Below are 16,093 nucleotides of genomic sequence, written 5' to 3'. Positions count from 1 at the left end.
AAAAAAAGTTCACATAGAAAACACGTATTGTGGATTACAATAATTTTTCACAATATTACTGTTTTTGTATATAATATAAGTAGCCAAGAGATTTAAAAACACTCGAAACTTTTGAAAGGTAGTGTATTTCAGGAAACCATCAGGATGTCAAACTACAAGGAGTATATAAGCTGTTTTATTTTCTTTAACTTATTTATGAGTTTTACAATTTTAGCAAATCCTGTTTAGCAACTTTAGTATGTCTAAATAGGTGTACTTTTGTTATTTTTTAAATTATATTTTTTCATTAATTAAACAATAAAAGTATTCATTATTCTTAAAATAAATAAATAGTTGTATAATAAATACAAAAATACATAGAATAACATTGACAACAGTGGAAATGAAAAGCGATTACAGTATTTACTGATCTTCCAGAGAAGATTTAGTTGGTGTGAAGATATGTTTGTTTATCCAACATATCTAATAGGTTTCGTAAGACAAAACATGGGATTTGTGCCTCTAAATTGAAACCTCATGGGACACACTATTGTATCCTTTTCCTGGATAACATTTTACATTTGTCCATTCATCCAAAACTGAAAACTCACCACTGTCATTAGTGGAGTGATATGAACGCCGGTTTTTGCCATCAGTACGCCCGTCTCCAGGCGGTTCAGACCCAATGCTATTGGAAGCTGAATCAGAAAAAAAAGAAGAAGAAAAAACTCATTTTAGTATTACTGATTTTTTTTTTTTTTTCTGAGCTTAATTGTGTATTACATGGGTTCTGCCTCACAGAGCCAAAGATTAAGACTGTATTACTGAACTGAAGCGAAGTACGGTTCAATCTATAAAGATCATTAGATTTTCAGAGTTTATTCTCGGAGCCTGGGATGTCAGGCAGTTAAAACAACCTTAATAAACTCCCGTTCACTGGCCTCTTAGCCAGCACTATCTCTGTGTCTATCTCTTTGACCTTCACACATTCAATAGCGATTACTTTAGAAGGAAAGGGAGGTTCAGAAAGAGGCAAAAGGGAAGCGTGTGTGTGTGTGTGTGTTGAAGTATTTATCTGCACAGGGGATTCCGTGGCAAATGGCTTTTTCTTTATTCATCTGGAGAACATTTATGCTCCCAACCTCTCAGAACCAAACCCAAATCCCTTCAGGATGAGAGTGGATGATAAATGTCTTAAATGTGAATATAAGAACAAATGGTTGAACATATATGAAAGGCCAAGGGCAGTTGTAACCTTTCCATATTTCCCTTTATAACTCAAAAACTGCTACATCTTTCTGACATATTTTTGTAAACGCATAACATGTTTATGTGTCAAATGGAATAGTACTGTACCGCTAAAAATATTTGAGAGATCATAATGTTGAATTTAACAGCCCTGTTATATGTGATAATTATATGAATTTATGATATCCCAGATAAGAGCACACCTCAGTTTTTTTTAAGTTGCCAATGCTATAATGTGTTTAAGCAAAAGTTTAAGTGATGTCTACATTATAATTATTTGAAATGGGTTAAAGTTCTCTCTAAAAGCAGGTAAGCAAAAGATTCACCTTTGTTTTCTGGGTTGTCAGATTACAGGTGAAACTCAAAAAAATTAGAATGTCGTGCAAAAGTTCATTTATTTCAGTAATTCAACTTAAAAGGTGAAACCAACTTAAAAGAAGGTTTTAAGCTGTAAGCCATAATAATCAAAATTATAACAAATAAAGACTTGAAATATCTCACTTTGCATGTAATGAGTCTATAAAATATATTAGTCTCACCTTTTAAGTTGAATTACTGAATTAAATGAACTTTTGCACAATATTCTAATTCTTCGAGTTTCACCTGTAATATGCCTGCCTTGATTTGATTATTATCTCTGTATTAGATACAAAATTTCTATCAAATCATAAATCCACAAAAATATAAACGGGCAACACAGAATTTCGAAAAATTTTATATGGCCCTATTACTGTAATAAATAAATAAATAAATAGTTAAAGTTTTATGAATTCAATTTATTAGATGTTGATTTAGATGCTTTTTAATTATTAAAAGTTAAATTTATCATTAAAACGGAATGCACAGAATTTGGGGGAAAAAAATATTAAATGTCATAGGGCCCTAAAAATTTAATTACTCATATATAAACATCCATATAATTAAACCAATGCACTTTCCTTTACTAGATATTAAGAAAATAGATGCCTTGGACATGACCTTGTTTCACTGTTCGACATAAATCACATGTTCAAGTGTTTCTACTGTATACTTCTGAAGAAGTGGCTGCCCTTCATTGAGCTCAGAGAGTATATCGGTCATGTTCACCACATAACGCAGTTATTTAACATCCTTCCATGTCTCTGCCAGACCCAAAGACGCCTATTGTGTCCATGCGCTCCTCTCAGTGCCGCATTCCATTTAGTCCCATTTGTAGCTGCAGAGCTTCACTTCTGTTAATAGTTTTATTCTGTAAGAGCTCCTGAGAGCTTTGTGTACAATATGTGCCCCCCCTCCCCCCTCTCTCTCTAAGATGTGTACGAAGGTGAGATTCTGAGGAGAGATTTCTGAACGTTCCAAAGACATTCTGCGCTGCTGAAAACACAGACACACTCATCGATGCTGTATAAATGTTTTACTTCAGCTGAATTTAGTAATGCATAATATACTATATATATATATCAAGTTTAATATTTAACGCTATACAATAAAAACGTATACACATTTAAATTACATGTCTGTTTTATATCAACTTTTGAAATTATATAATTATTTTTATGAAACAATTTGTATTTGAAACAGATATAGTGACTGTCATAAAAACTTGTTTCATGACAGATTCAAACATATCTAATAACTAAGTCAATAGATTGTGTATGTATATAAAATACAATGAATATATAATAGCAAAATGCTTCTCTAGTTATTTATCTAGGTAAATAACACGTTTATGAACATTGAATTGCTTTAAGGTAAATGTAACATTGCGTGACATTCTTTACAAGCTGTTTTAATGACGTCTTTCCAAGGTATAAACACTGATTGTTTACAAGAGATGTGATATGAAATTTGATATGGTCTTTTTTGACTTCTGATGTTTAAAATGGTGATTGTGTGCTGTAACTTGTAGTAAAGAACGTATCTGTCACTCCACATTAAAGAGCGGCAACATTTTATTTGTTATTTAACATTTTTGCCTCAAGTAAATATATCATGTTATTTTTACTAGAAAATACAATAATACTGATTTTTTTTTTTTTTTTTTTTTAATTTAGTAAAATAGTCCCACTCACAGAAATAAAGGAGGTTTACTCACTGCATTTAGAAGTTTCATGTTGTCAACATTCTGCATGAATACTTGTCTGGCTTGGAGAAGCTGATTGGCTGTCAAGGAGCATGTGATATTCTGAAAATCCGCCTTCTGATTGGATGAATTAAACTCCAGGATGCGATTGACTGATTCATCACTGCAGAGCACAGAGCGCAGATCTCCCTCACTTGAGAGCGCAGGCAACTACACAACAGAGAAGGAAACAGTTAGGATATCAAAACAAAAACTCAGATGAACATCAGAGACACACCTGGATGGTATTTCAGAAAGTGCAAATTCTAAAACCATGTCTGGACTAAGTTCATATTGAAGGAGTATGGAACTTGACATACCCAATGACATACCAAGCATATAACCAGAAGTCACCATGGATAGGGCTGCACAATTTTGGAAAATAATCTAATTGCAATTTTTTAACCACTTTTGCGATTGCAATTTAACATGTGATTAGGCTACTTTAAGTTCTTTATCTTCTATATTAAGACAAGCAATAAAATCATTGTATAGTAGGGATGGGAATCTTTAGGCACCTCATGATCTATTTTTTTTTTTTTTTTAGTAATTAATATCGTTAATAACAGTTAAAAACAAGCAATAAACAAAGAGTGCTTTCAGTATTTAAAAGTAGGCTGTCTGAACGTTTTCCATTCAAGAGCTGTGAGTGATTTGTCTTCTCAGTTTAGATCTGATAAGCTGCTATAAGCTACACTATATGCACAGATCCCTTTTGAAATATTTGAAATATAAAATGTGGTTTAAGATACCTTGTTTACATTCATTTCGCGTCATAAAAGTATTTTGAGATGCCAGTACATTAACCAATGAGTCGCTCACAGCCGCATGCACGACCGCTCTGCACAAAGTGTCAGTATTTTAAATCGAATATCAGAGAATGAGAATTCATAGAACATATTTGCCTCAGTAGAGCATTTGTGAGGAAAATTCTGGCGGGCGAGACCGCGAACTGCAAGATTAACATCAAGCAAAACGGCAACCAGTGCGATAAAGTCCTTGTACATGTCCTTGTAATTCGTTTCCGAACATTATGAAAGATTATTTTTGGCTTGAGCGGTTTCGCTCGTGTGCGCGCGTTTGTGTGTGTGAGTGAGAGAGAGAGAGAGAGAGAGAGAGAGAGAGAGAGAGAGAGAGAGAGAGAGAGAGAGAGAGAATATGGCTGTTTCTATAGCTCACGTTGCGTCATCACGCATCTCACTTAAGCTCAGACTCGATTCTGAAATTCTCTGAATATATTATTAAACATTATATATTAATTATATATATTAAAACATAATAATCACATAAATCAAACATAAACTGTTCTTTCCTGTTTGCCAGGCCTGTGAAGCGTGCCAATTTGAGGCTACATCCATAGACTGACTGCAGACTGTGTTTTTCTCTCGCGTCACATGACCAGAGTGTAATCGCAGCTTTTGCAGTTTAAAAATCACGTTTCATATCGCGATATTATCGCAAATGCAATTAATCGTTCAGCCCTAAAATGGACACTATTTTTTTTACTATGTCGATGAAGAAGCTCTCTATATATATACAGTATATATATATATATATATATATATATATATATATATGTATGTTGTGCAAAATCCAACGCCCACTGGAACCTCACCAATAGCATGCACTGAATATTCAGGGTTCAGACTTGCTGTTTTGGAACTGAAAGTTGAGGTTTTCTGCTTACCCTGAATAAACGTACCCAGGTAAGTCCCAAAACCTACTTTCTAGAATACCGCCTGGAATCATCTTTGAGTTTAGATAACATTTTGAACGATCAATATAAAGGCAACATTTTTTGTTGCTAAGTTATACTGAGCCATGAACAAATACTTTTTTGTTTTGTCCTCACAAATGAATATATTTCACAATTGAAACCTGATGATCCATGTTATCTCAGATCAGCGATTGCAAACCTCAAAAAGGGGGTTCATGAATTGATGAAAAGCTACTAATTAATCAAATGCAAAGTTAAAATAAAATAAAATGTTGCTGCACTACTAATCGAAATAAAAGTGAAATCTCGATATAGCTTAATGCCATATAGGGAAAAGAAGCAATTGCATCTTCTTATCTCGCAATTCTATGGAGCCCCTAGAGGGACTTTGACTTTGCATGCGCAAAAGAAACTCAAGTGCGCTCGCGATAGTTTTATTGTTCGCACTAGATACGTTTCACGTGAGCATTTTAATTTTTTAGAGGTCCCTTAGGAGCTCCGTACAATTCTGACATGTTTTTTTTTGTTTGTTTGTTTTTTTACAATTGCGAGTTATAAGTCAGAATAGCGAGATATAAACTCACAGTTTTCTCGCATTAGCGAGTAATATCAGGCAAATCAGAGAAAAATCAGAATTCCAAGATGTTAACTTGCATTTGCGAGAAAAAAAGTCTGAATTGTGAGACAAAAAGTTGCGATTACCTTTTTTATTTTTATTTTTCTTCTGTGGCAGAAACAATCGATAATTAATCAAATCGATAATTAAATAAGAAATTAAAAATTAATGAAATGAGTAGGTATGTCTACATTTTCAGCACTTTTATCAGTATTAAATAAAGTGTCAAAATAAAAGCTTGAGGATTTGAATGTTTGAAAGTGAGAAATTTATAACATTAGTATTGTAACTTATAGTGTGAAATAAAACATTTGTTTTAGGCCTTTAATTATCAAAGATTCTTTTGCCATTTTACATGACAATTGTAATTTATAACATCAATGTTTTTATTTCTTCATTTTTATAATTTGAGTTTAAATTGCCCTCTAAATATTTCTGTGCCTATTGAGTTTTGCTTTCGAAGTTTAAACTACATGTGTTTGACATTTTACTGCCATGTGAATCTAGCTTAAACAACAAGCTTTATTGCTGAGGTAAAACACAGGGCTTTGTGGATGTGATTGAGTTTCTGTAGAAGCGCCAGGACTCTCGGCTGATTTTTCATTAAGGGATATTGGATCTCCTCCAGTCTGCACTAAAATATACAGCGTCGCTTTATCTTTCTGGCTCTCCATCTGTCTTTGTAGATGACGTACCTGGCCGAGCCGAACTTTCACCCTCATCAGGCTCGTGGCTGTTGTGCTTGGCACAGAAAGGCTGTTCGTCAGATATTCTGAAAACGTCTCGTTGGTTCTCAGCAAATTGCGAAGCGGAATGGACTGACCTAACAGAGAAATTAAATAGGGAATATTAGCACATTGTCCTTAGTGTAGCTTACATAGGTTCAGACAGACAGAAAATATATATTTTTGTAGTCTAAACAAAAAAACGTATTTATTTCATTTCACATTTATCTTAGAAAATTCTGTATAACATGTTTTCAAGAGGAGGTCGAAGTGTATTGCGAGCGCTTTGGGTAAATTGAGGTTGTGATTGAAGGAGAGGATGTGGCTTATTAAACACGTGTTAGCCCGTTAAAGACTCATTTAGCTATAAGGCAACACGCTGTTTTGTCATCATGCAACTGCAAATTCCTCCCACAAGCTTGCACAAAGACCATGAAAGCCAATTAGGCATATGAAAGCTTGTGTGTTTAGACATCAAGGGTGGATGGAGGTCTGACTGCGCCCTAGAGAGAGCTGTTGTAATTCTCATGAATGGGCGGATGTGTTTGAGAACGTGAAAAAAAAAGAAAGAAACCTGACCCGGGTAATATGTATAGAGCCGTGCTAATTAGCGGCCCAGCGCTCGACGAGTATCAGACAGCGGCGCTGATTACAGAGGGCACATCATTACACTCTGCATCTTATCTGCGTCTTTGTTGTCATCTCTACAATCCTCTTCAACACCAATCAGGTAGGTCGCAGACAGACCGGCTTACGCACAAACACATGTGCGCGGATAAGCTCTGTTCGAGAGAGATTGGAGTCGTCACCTCGCACCTTAATCATCTCCGGCTGCCATGGCGTCACCCTGCGCTCCCATTGGCCGCTTTATTCCACGCTCGCTATGATTGGCCGCCTCTATCGGCGAGTCTCTGGCAGCGTTGTGAGTTAATTACTCTCTCTTAGATCTGCTGATGAATTTAATCTTGTATAATAGAAGTTCATGGCCCCAGAATGCAAATAGGCCTGCAGCGGTGACCACGTCCTGACAACACGGCCTATTTGCAAATGAGCTCCCTCAGAAATCTGAATATCATTAGACTAAACGGTATGAACAAACAACAGCAGAGCGGCAAGATATACGACCTGCACCTACTAAACAACAACTGCAGCTGTAAATTGCACAGTGCCTCTGTAGTCAATTCAAGTGCGCGTCCATTCTAGTTGTGCACATCATTGTGTAAGAACAGCAAGGGCAATAGTAGTTATAGAATATATTTTAATGCCATTGCATCTGAGGTTATCTTCATGTAAAGCGAGTTACAAAAAAAAAAAAAAATACAATTTGCATAAAAACAATAATAAAAACCAAACAAAAATAAAAAACACAGGATTATACAAGATGTTTTAAATTGCCATATTATACAAACTCCAAAACTTTTTCTGGTTTAATTTTGCTTAATGAGTCCTTAAAGGGATAGTTCACTTTGAAATTATTTTTTGATATGTTTCAGCTTACCTCAAGGGCATCCAAGATGTAGGTGTCTTCGTTTCCGCAGTATTTTCAATTTTGACATTCATTTTTCAGTCAAACCGTTGTTGTCTATCAGTCATACACTGGAGGCTAAGGGGGTCCACCAAAAAGCATGCACAGAGAAGTCAAAATTAAACATGATTTAATGACTCGTGAATGTAAGTACACATTGATGGCCTAAGACACGAAACGAGCGGTTTGTGTGAGAAAACGAACAGTTATATCGTTTTTACCTCTTGTAATCATAGCCATGACAGAATGATCTGACGATTTCGGTATATCTAAATATATTTAGTAAAAGGTAAAACTTCCGAAATCTCCGTGTAAATATTGAGTGACGTCACACGCAAGCGATCACTTCCGCCGTAACATTGAACTGATTCAGTTCTGTTCAGTTGGACATTGCACAACTGATTCAGATCACTTGGACGTCACTGTGATTACAAGAGGTGAAAACGATATAAATACTGTTCGTTTTCTCACAAAAACCGCTCGTTTCGTGTCTTAGGCCATCAATGTGTACTTACATTTACGAGTCATTAAATCATGTTTAATTTTGACTTCTCTGTGCATGCTTTTGGTGGACCCCCTTAGCCTCCAGTGTATGACTGACAGACAAGAATGGTTTGACTGGAAAATGTCCAAATTGAAAATACTGTGGAAACAAAGACACCTACATCTTGGATGCCCTTGAGGTAAGCTAAAACATGTCAAAAATTAATTTTAAAGTGAACTATCCCTTTAAGTGAGCTAACTACATAAAAATGTTGTCTACTTGCATTAAAATTGGCGAGCCCGTTCTCATCCCAAAGCGCCATATAGGACGCTTTTGCAAAAGCGTAAATATCCAACGCACATGGCACCCTTTAACGTCAAATGAGACGCAGATATATTTGGGCAGAAGGCGCCCCCTAGTGGTCTAACCCTTACCCTACACCATACCTAAACTTAACCATAACCGAAGCGTCTCATTAGACGTTAAAGGGTGCCATGTGCGTTGGATATTTAAGCTTTTGCAAAAGCGTTGTATATGGCGCTTTGGGATGAGAATGCGTTGAATTGGCATATTATTAAAAATGAACTAAAATAGACTATATTGCATGGAGGCATATTTGAACCAGAAATGCACAAATTTTGCACTCTAAACTCAAGTCAACAACTGATTAATTTGCCTCTATTTTTACTTCTATTTGAAAGATGATAATGGTAATGATGATCTAATAATGATGCTCAAAAGCCCACGTTTGATTACTCACAATGCAGTGTCGTACTGTGGAAATACTGCCAATTATTTTATGTTCATGGGATTGGTGGAAAAGAAAAACCACACAGCTGAACTGGGATGTGTGAAGTGTTCATAACAGCAGTTCTACTTAGACAAAACTGTCAATCGATTTAAGATGATCTTGTAAAAAAAAAAAAAAAATGCCAGCAGGCAAATCAATGGAAGCTTGTTTACGCCTCAGAATAAAACATTTTAGAAGATAATTGTGACTTTTAACCTCACAATTGAGTTTACATCAAAAATTCTGAATTGTGCGATATAAATTGCATGCTATAAAGTCAGAATTGCAATTCTGAGAAATAAAGTAATAATTGTGAGATAAAACGTTAAAAATAATATCACCTTTAGAAAAGGAAACATAGACATTTACCTCCAGCTGGGTTGGCATTCTGCAGGACGGACATCCATTGGCCGACATCATCAGAGATCAGTTGAATGTTACTGAAGAGGGCCGGATCTGCCAGGAGTGACTGAACTTCAATCAAAACCTTTGATACTCTAAATAAAAGTAAAAGCAATTTAAAGAATCAAAAATTATGGTAACACTTGTTAACATTAATTAATTCATTAACTTACATAAAGCTTTTGTAATATATTAACTATGTATTTAACTAATGATAATAAATAAAACCTTATTGTAAAGTGTTTTCCAATATTATTATGCTTCCTATAAGTTGGGTCTGCATTCATTTAGGCATTCATTGTGTAAATATATCCATGTTAAGTAAACAGAGCACACTGCATTTGCATGGATAGTCCTTTTGTTGATCTGACACTCACGTGGAGTCGTTGAAGTTGTTCACCTGTCCGGGTGCTTCACCAGGTGTGGGATAACTGACACACGGGTTCTGTATGTTACACAACATGCCCTGTACCCATGGCAACACACCTGCTGATGGGAGGGGCTTATTGGGGTAGTGGCCTGGGAAGAAGAATTTATTCACAATTAATTTAGCGTTTTCAGCTTTATGTATCCAACTTGTGGTTTAAGAAGGGTGATAATGTCCCTAGTCATTCACACTGCGCATTCAGTATGCAATAAATTAGCATTTCACGTAGTTCGTTTAATATCAAATGCAAACGTTTTAATGAATAATACCAATTTGCTTTCGACGTGATTCTCAGTAACTCCCAGACATAAATACATTTGTTTTATTAGTACATTTAGAAAATGTTTGGCGTAAAAAAACATTTGCAAACTGTTTGAGAGTGAGGATTCAGGGAATAACTGAAGTTGAGCAATACTTACACTGGCTTTTATAAATAGGCTGATTGGTGGATCTGACCGCCACAAGAATGAAGAATAGAAACAGAGGCCAAACCAGCTCCACCACCAACCGCACCTGAGCATCAGAGAAAGAGAGAGATTCTTCACAACATTGATCTCAAAAGCAACACAATTCATCTCACATCGTCTGCCCTCCATTAGCTTCAGCTCTCTTGCCCTGAGCAGAGGTTGTGCTTTTATGCAACTTTGATTCTGTTATTGCACCTCTAAAACATCAATAATATGAGTCTCCTCAAAAGTCTTAAAAGTTTCTGATAACCTCTCAAACAAACCCTATGAGATCTCCAAAGGTCCACCAAACTGTTTTATGTATAACGTTTTCAATATATAAAGTTAGCCATAGAATTTGTTGTATTTGTGCTATTGCTTGCAGTTTGATTATTTGTTTTTATTTTTATTTGACAGTAAAGTCATTTTGTTTCCTGAACATACTGTAGCACATACGATACGACAAGCAGCCTTTGGAGTTTCATGATTGGCAGCTAACAAGCCACTCCCTAGCAACCAAACAGAGTACCTTAGCAACCATTTTGCAACAGCTATATCTCAGCATCAGAACATTGTATCGCGATGTGTTAGCACACAGAACTTTCAACATGCTAAACATGCTTTGAATAGCTACATGCTAATATTGAAGTGCTAAATCATGCCACAAACGTTATACAAACTCTATAGTAACTATATGTGAACACTACCAACCACCTAGTAACACCAGAACAACCACCAAGAATACCATAACAACCACCTAAAACACCCTATCAACCACCCAGAATACCCTAGCAACCGTCTAGCAACACCATAGCAACCACCCAAAACACCCAAGCAACTACCCAGAACCGGTGTTGTGCAAGTTACTTCGAAACTGTAATACATTAGGAATTACTTGTTACTGTTATTTAAAAGTAATTCATTACCTTACAATATTACTGTCCCAGAATTGTAATGCGTTACATTACTCATGTATTACTTTTGAGTTTCTTTCACCAAAATAACTAAGTAGAACTTAACTTTTGGGCTGTAACGATATGCAATATGAAACCGAAATCGCGATTCGCCACACGACTCAGATCCACGAACCTACAGAATCGCGACACACCTCTTCCAACTCCAGCGTTATTCTCCTTACCGTCCAGATCCAATGCTGCCTTATCTTTAAATTAGGCTATTAGTATTATTTGAAGTTAACATTATAAAATACGTAGACCTACACCACAAAACTAGTTGAGGATAAATTATTTAAAATTGGGGAAGTCCAGCATTATGGACATGACATTTGCAGTCAAAACTTGAAATAAAAATTCTCAGAAAATATGTATTGAAACGTATATAGGCTACTTCCTTAAAGGACTCCAGACATTAGACAAATATCAGTCTATGTTTTATTTTTAATATTAAGGGAAAAGACACACATTCATGCGTGACAAAAAAATAGGAGGCAAAATATATTTTTTGTAATTCTGTTAATTACACTGCGCAAATCGGATGAGGAAGGGTTGGCTCTCCAGTCTCCATAGAACTTAAAATATTCATTTTATTTTAGTTTTCGTGTTCGCATTTATGAGGAAAAAACAATGTTACAGACGCGACCGCTCTGAACTGGCACTAAAAGACTGCTTTAAAACTTTCACATAGTCTGTTGCCTTTAAGAAGTAAAAGCAGACAATACACTGTAATACAACTGTAATACAAGCCTCACTGAACAAGTAACAAGTAAAATATTACTGAAAATTGATTAGTAATGCCGTACACTACTGCGTTACAGCAAAAAGTAATATGTTACTGTAATGTATTACTTTTGTAATGCATTACTCCCAACACTGCCCAGAACACCCTAGCAACTGCATAGCAAAACCCTAGCAACCACCTAGCAACACCATAGCAACCACCCAGAACACCCTAGCAACTGCCTAGCAACACCCTAGCAACCACCATGAACACCTTAGCAACCGCTTAGCAACACCCTACCAACCACCCAGAACACCCTAGCAACCGCTTAGCAACACTATAGCAACCACCCAGAATACCCTAGCAACAGCCTAGCAACAGCCTAAAAACCACCCAGAACACCTTAGCAACAGCCTAGCGACCCCATAACAACCACTCAGAACACCCTAGCAACCGAGCGGTGAGTTTTGCCACTGCAAGCACCACTTCACATTCTCTTCTGGAAATGTACATTCTAGTTTGAACTGTTAGCCTACACACCTAAACCCTGCTGTGTTTACACTTGTAATTACCATGATGAGATCAATGTGATCTAACCAAGCCGATCAGATCATTGGTCTTTACTCTTGTCAACAACAAGTGGCTTCTGAATCTGGTTAACTTATTGGATCTGTTTCCCACACAATATTTAAAATAAGTCTGTAATGGAATGATGCTGTTGCAAAGTCCACCTGAAGTGACACGGTTTCTTTTAGAAAGTGCTTCCAGTCGCTAGGCTACACATTTCAAACCTCGCAAAATGAGGTAGAAGATGTTGCAAATAACAGCCTACATTGCATAGATGTCGTGACCAAAATCTGCTCTTCCTGCTCTTGATTGTCTAAAATACAGCAACGTGACGGACTGGATAAAAATACAGCAACGTGATGGACTGGTGTGGGGTTTTGTGTGACTTTGACCTGTGACTGGTAAATCAATAAATCACACAATTTAATTTCAAATTAACAACAACAACAGTAAATTGTCAGTAAATTAATACATAATAATACAAATAAAAACTGCACATACAAAAGTGCACATCACTATATTACACTGAGATCTGTTCATAATGCATCCAAGTACCTCTCTACCAGCCAGGACACACAAGTCATAACATTGCGATCACAAACACACTTTTTTTTTTTTTTTTTTTTTAGTGTGTACATGGACAACCTTTGGATACAGGTCGCATGTTAACGGCAGGTGTAAAACGAGCCCTATGACCCACACAATCTGAGATTCAGCTCACAGCATCCAACTATTACATTTATGTGATGGTGGTTTGGTTTTAGCAGTTAAACTAGATACTGAAAACCAGTCAGTATCTGGTGTGACCAACATTTGCCTCACGCAGTTCAACACATTTACTTTTCATAGAGTTGATCAAGTTGTTGATTGCAGCCTGTGGAATGTTGATCCAATCCTCTTCAATGGCAGTCCGAAGTTGCTAGATATTGGCAGGACCTGGAACATGCTGTCATATACGCCGTTCCAGACAATCCCAAACATGCTCAATGGGTGACCGGTGAGTATGCTGGCCATGCAAAATCTGGGATTCAGCTCCCAGATCCTTGCAACATGGGGCTGTGCATTATCATGCTGCAACATGAGGTTATGGTTATGGATGAATAGCACAACAATGGGCCAGGATCTCGTCACAGTATATCTACATTCAAAATGGCATCAATAAAATGCACCTGTGTTTGTTGTCCATAACATACGCCTGCCCATACCATAACCCCACCGCCACCATGGGCCACTCAATCCACAACATTGACATCAGCAAACCGCTCACCAAGGGCGTAACTTTGGGTCTACCATTGGGGGGGGGGGTTAAACTCGCGCCATATTTATTAATTTATTTATTTATTGAATATTTTTTTTTTGTAAATGGTAACATGCTTATTTGCCGTTCCTGTATTAGAAATACATTGTGATATACTTTTATTCCCCACTTCTGAGGTAGGAAAGGGTTCCGAGCCCCACCTGTTTGTCGTGCCCCACTCGTCTCTATTCCCCAACAGTAGGCCGCGCACAAGCGCCGCACTTTGAGAAACAGCTAAATGGGGTACCTCCGTTTGGTCAGGATTTTTCTTTTTTTTGGAGCTGACCAACAATTAAAAAAATCGTTGTCTGGATGCCTTTCAATGTCCTTTCCATCTTTCTATCCGTTAGAATGCACCGTTAGCTATTTCCTCAAACCATTCATCCCAGCGACTGCGCAACATAGTAAACAAACTTGGTAGAGAAAGCGGGTTGGGTAATACCAAGTCGGTGCGGTGGGCGGGGGGTACATTACAAATTATTTAAAATATGATACTATCTTTCTTGCTGGCAAATGTATTTAACATTAATTCAGAATATTTCATATTTATTCTAATCTGAATGATGTGATGATATTGGGGGGGGTTATATAGCTGGGTCTGATTTTTGAGGGGTCATAACCCCCCTAACCCCCCCGCAAATTACGCCCATGCCGCTCACCCACACAACGCCATACATGCTGTCTGCCATCTGCCCTGTACAGTAAAAACCAGGATTCATCCGTGAAGAGAACATCTCTCCAAAGTGCAGACAGTTTGTGCAGAAATTCTTTGATTATGCAAACCGATTGTTACAGCAGCTGTCCTGTTGGCTGGTTTTAGATGATCGTGGAGGTGAGGATGCTGGATGTGGAGGTCCTGCGCCGGTGTGTTTACACGTGGTCTGTGGTCGGTTGGATGTGCAGCCAAATTCTCTGAAACGCCTTTGGATATGGCTTATGGTAGCAAAATTAACATCCAATTCACGGGCAACAGCTCTGGTGGACATTCAGCATGACTTAATGTGTTTGGGATGCTCTGGATCGGCGTATACGACAGCATGTTCCAGGTCCTGCCAATATCCAGCAACTTCGCACAGCCATTGAAGAGGAGTGGACCAACATTCCACAGGCCATAATTAACAACCTTTTCAATACAGTAAACCTACACAATTTAGGCTATTTTTACACAGAAACGATTCTGAAGAGAAAACGCAAAAGTGGCGTTGCGTCATCACTTTTTATTCTGCGTTTAGACGAGCGTTTTGTGTGGGAAATCCGCGTGCAAATGGTGACGCAAAAGTGTGTGAAATTCAATGTAGTATGCACTTCAGGCGGCTAAGAGTGCATACTACAACAACACCAAGTCCATGCGCCTGCGTACAACCTTCACTGTCAAGCAGACTTTTGCATTTTTACCGTTTACACGGGAACGCGGCGGTGGAGCGTTTTTAAGATTTCCACTCTGGAGGGTGGTTTCACTTTTTTGCGTTTTAAAGCCTCAAAAACGCCGTCGCCGTGTAAACGAAAGGCACATCCGATAAAATATTTGGACGTTTTCACCTGGAATCGTTCTCGTGTAAACGGGGCCTTAGAGTGGCCTTTTATTATGGCCAGCCTAAGGCACACCTGTGCAATAATAATGATGTCTAATCAGCATCTTGATATGCCTCACCTGTGAGGTGAATGGATTACCTCAGCAAAGGAGAAGTGCAGATTTAGACAGATTTGTGAACAATATTTGAGGCCTTTTATGTACATAAAAAAGTCTTAGATCTTTGAGTTCATGACAAATGGGGGCAAAAACAAAAGTGTTGCGTTTATAATTTGGTTCAGTGTATATATATATATATCCCTCTATGGTACGGTGTTGCCTCCAGGCTATTTTAGTAAATTTTGAATGAAATGGGACACTCATTTATTGGTCAAACTTATCTCAGGAAAAAAGTCAAATACTAATTAATGAAAGTGCAAAAAAAGTGCTCAATGGACCCACAGGCAGTGTTGGGAGTAACGCATTACAAAAGTAATACATCACAGTAACATATTACTTTTTGCTGTAACGCAGTAGTGTAAGGCATTACTAATCAATTTTCAGTAATATTTTACTCGTTAC

General features: G+C 37.2%; 1 protein-coding gene across 2 annotated transcripts in view; it reads right to left on the bottom strand.

The window, feature by feature from the left end:
* LOC120477781 (phospholipid-transporting ATPase ABCA1) overlaps window positions 1–16,093 on the bottom strand; it is a 265,488-nt gene that overhangs the window by 200,798 nt on the left and 48,597 nt on the right. For both annotated transcript variants that reach the window (XM_039669594.2, XM_089126189.1), the window contains exons 3-8: window positions 10,434–10,527; window positions 9,965–10,106; window positions 9,555–9,682; window positions 6,357–6,484; window positions 3,302–3,499; window positions 591–677 (exon numbers count right to left, since the gene is read on the bottom strand). In XM_039669594.2, coding sequence (XP_039525528.2) covers window positions 591–677; window positions 3,302–3,499; window positions 6,357–6,484; window positions 9,555–9,682; window positions 9,965–10,106; window positions 10,434–10,527 — 777 coding nt within the window. The remainder of the gene's footprint in view (window positions 1–590; window positions 678–3,301; window positions 3,500–6,356; window positions 6,485–9,554; window positions 9,683–9,964; window positions 10,107–10,433; window positions 10,528–16,093) is intronic.

The sequence above is a fragment of the Pimephales promelas genome, chromosome 1 (genome assembly GCF_988280905.1).
Source record: "Pimephales promelas chromosome 1, fPimPro1.hap1.1, whole genome shotgun sequence".
Classification (NCBI taxonomy): Eukaryota; Metazoa; Chordata; class Actinopteri; order Cypriniformes; family Leuciscidae; genus Pimephales; species Pimephales promelas.
The sequence above is the reverse complement of the archived record's forward strand: the minus strand, read 5'-3'. Positions and strand labels throughout refer to the sequence as shown.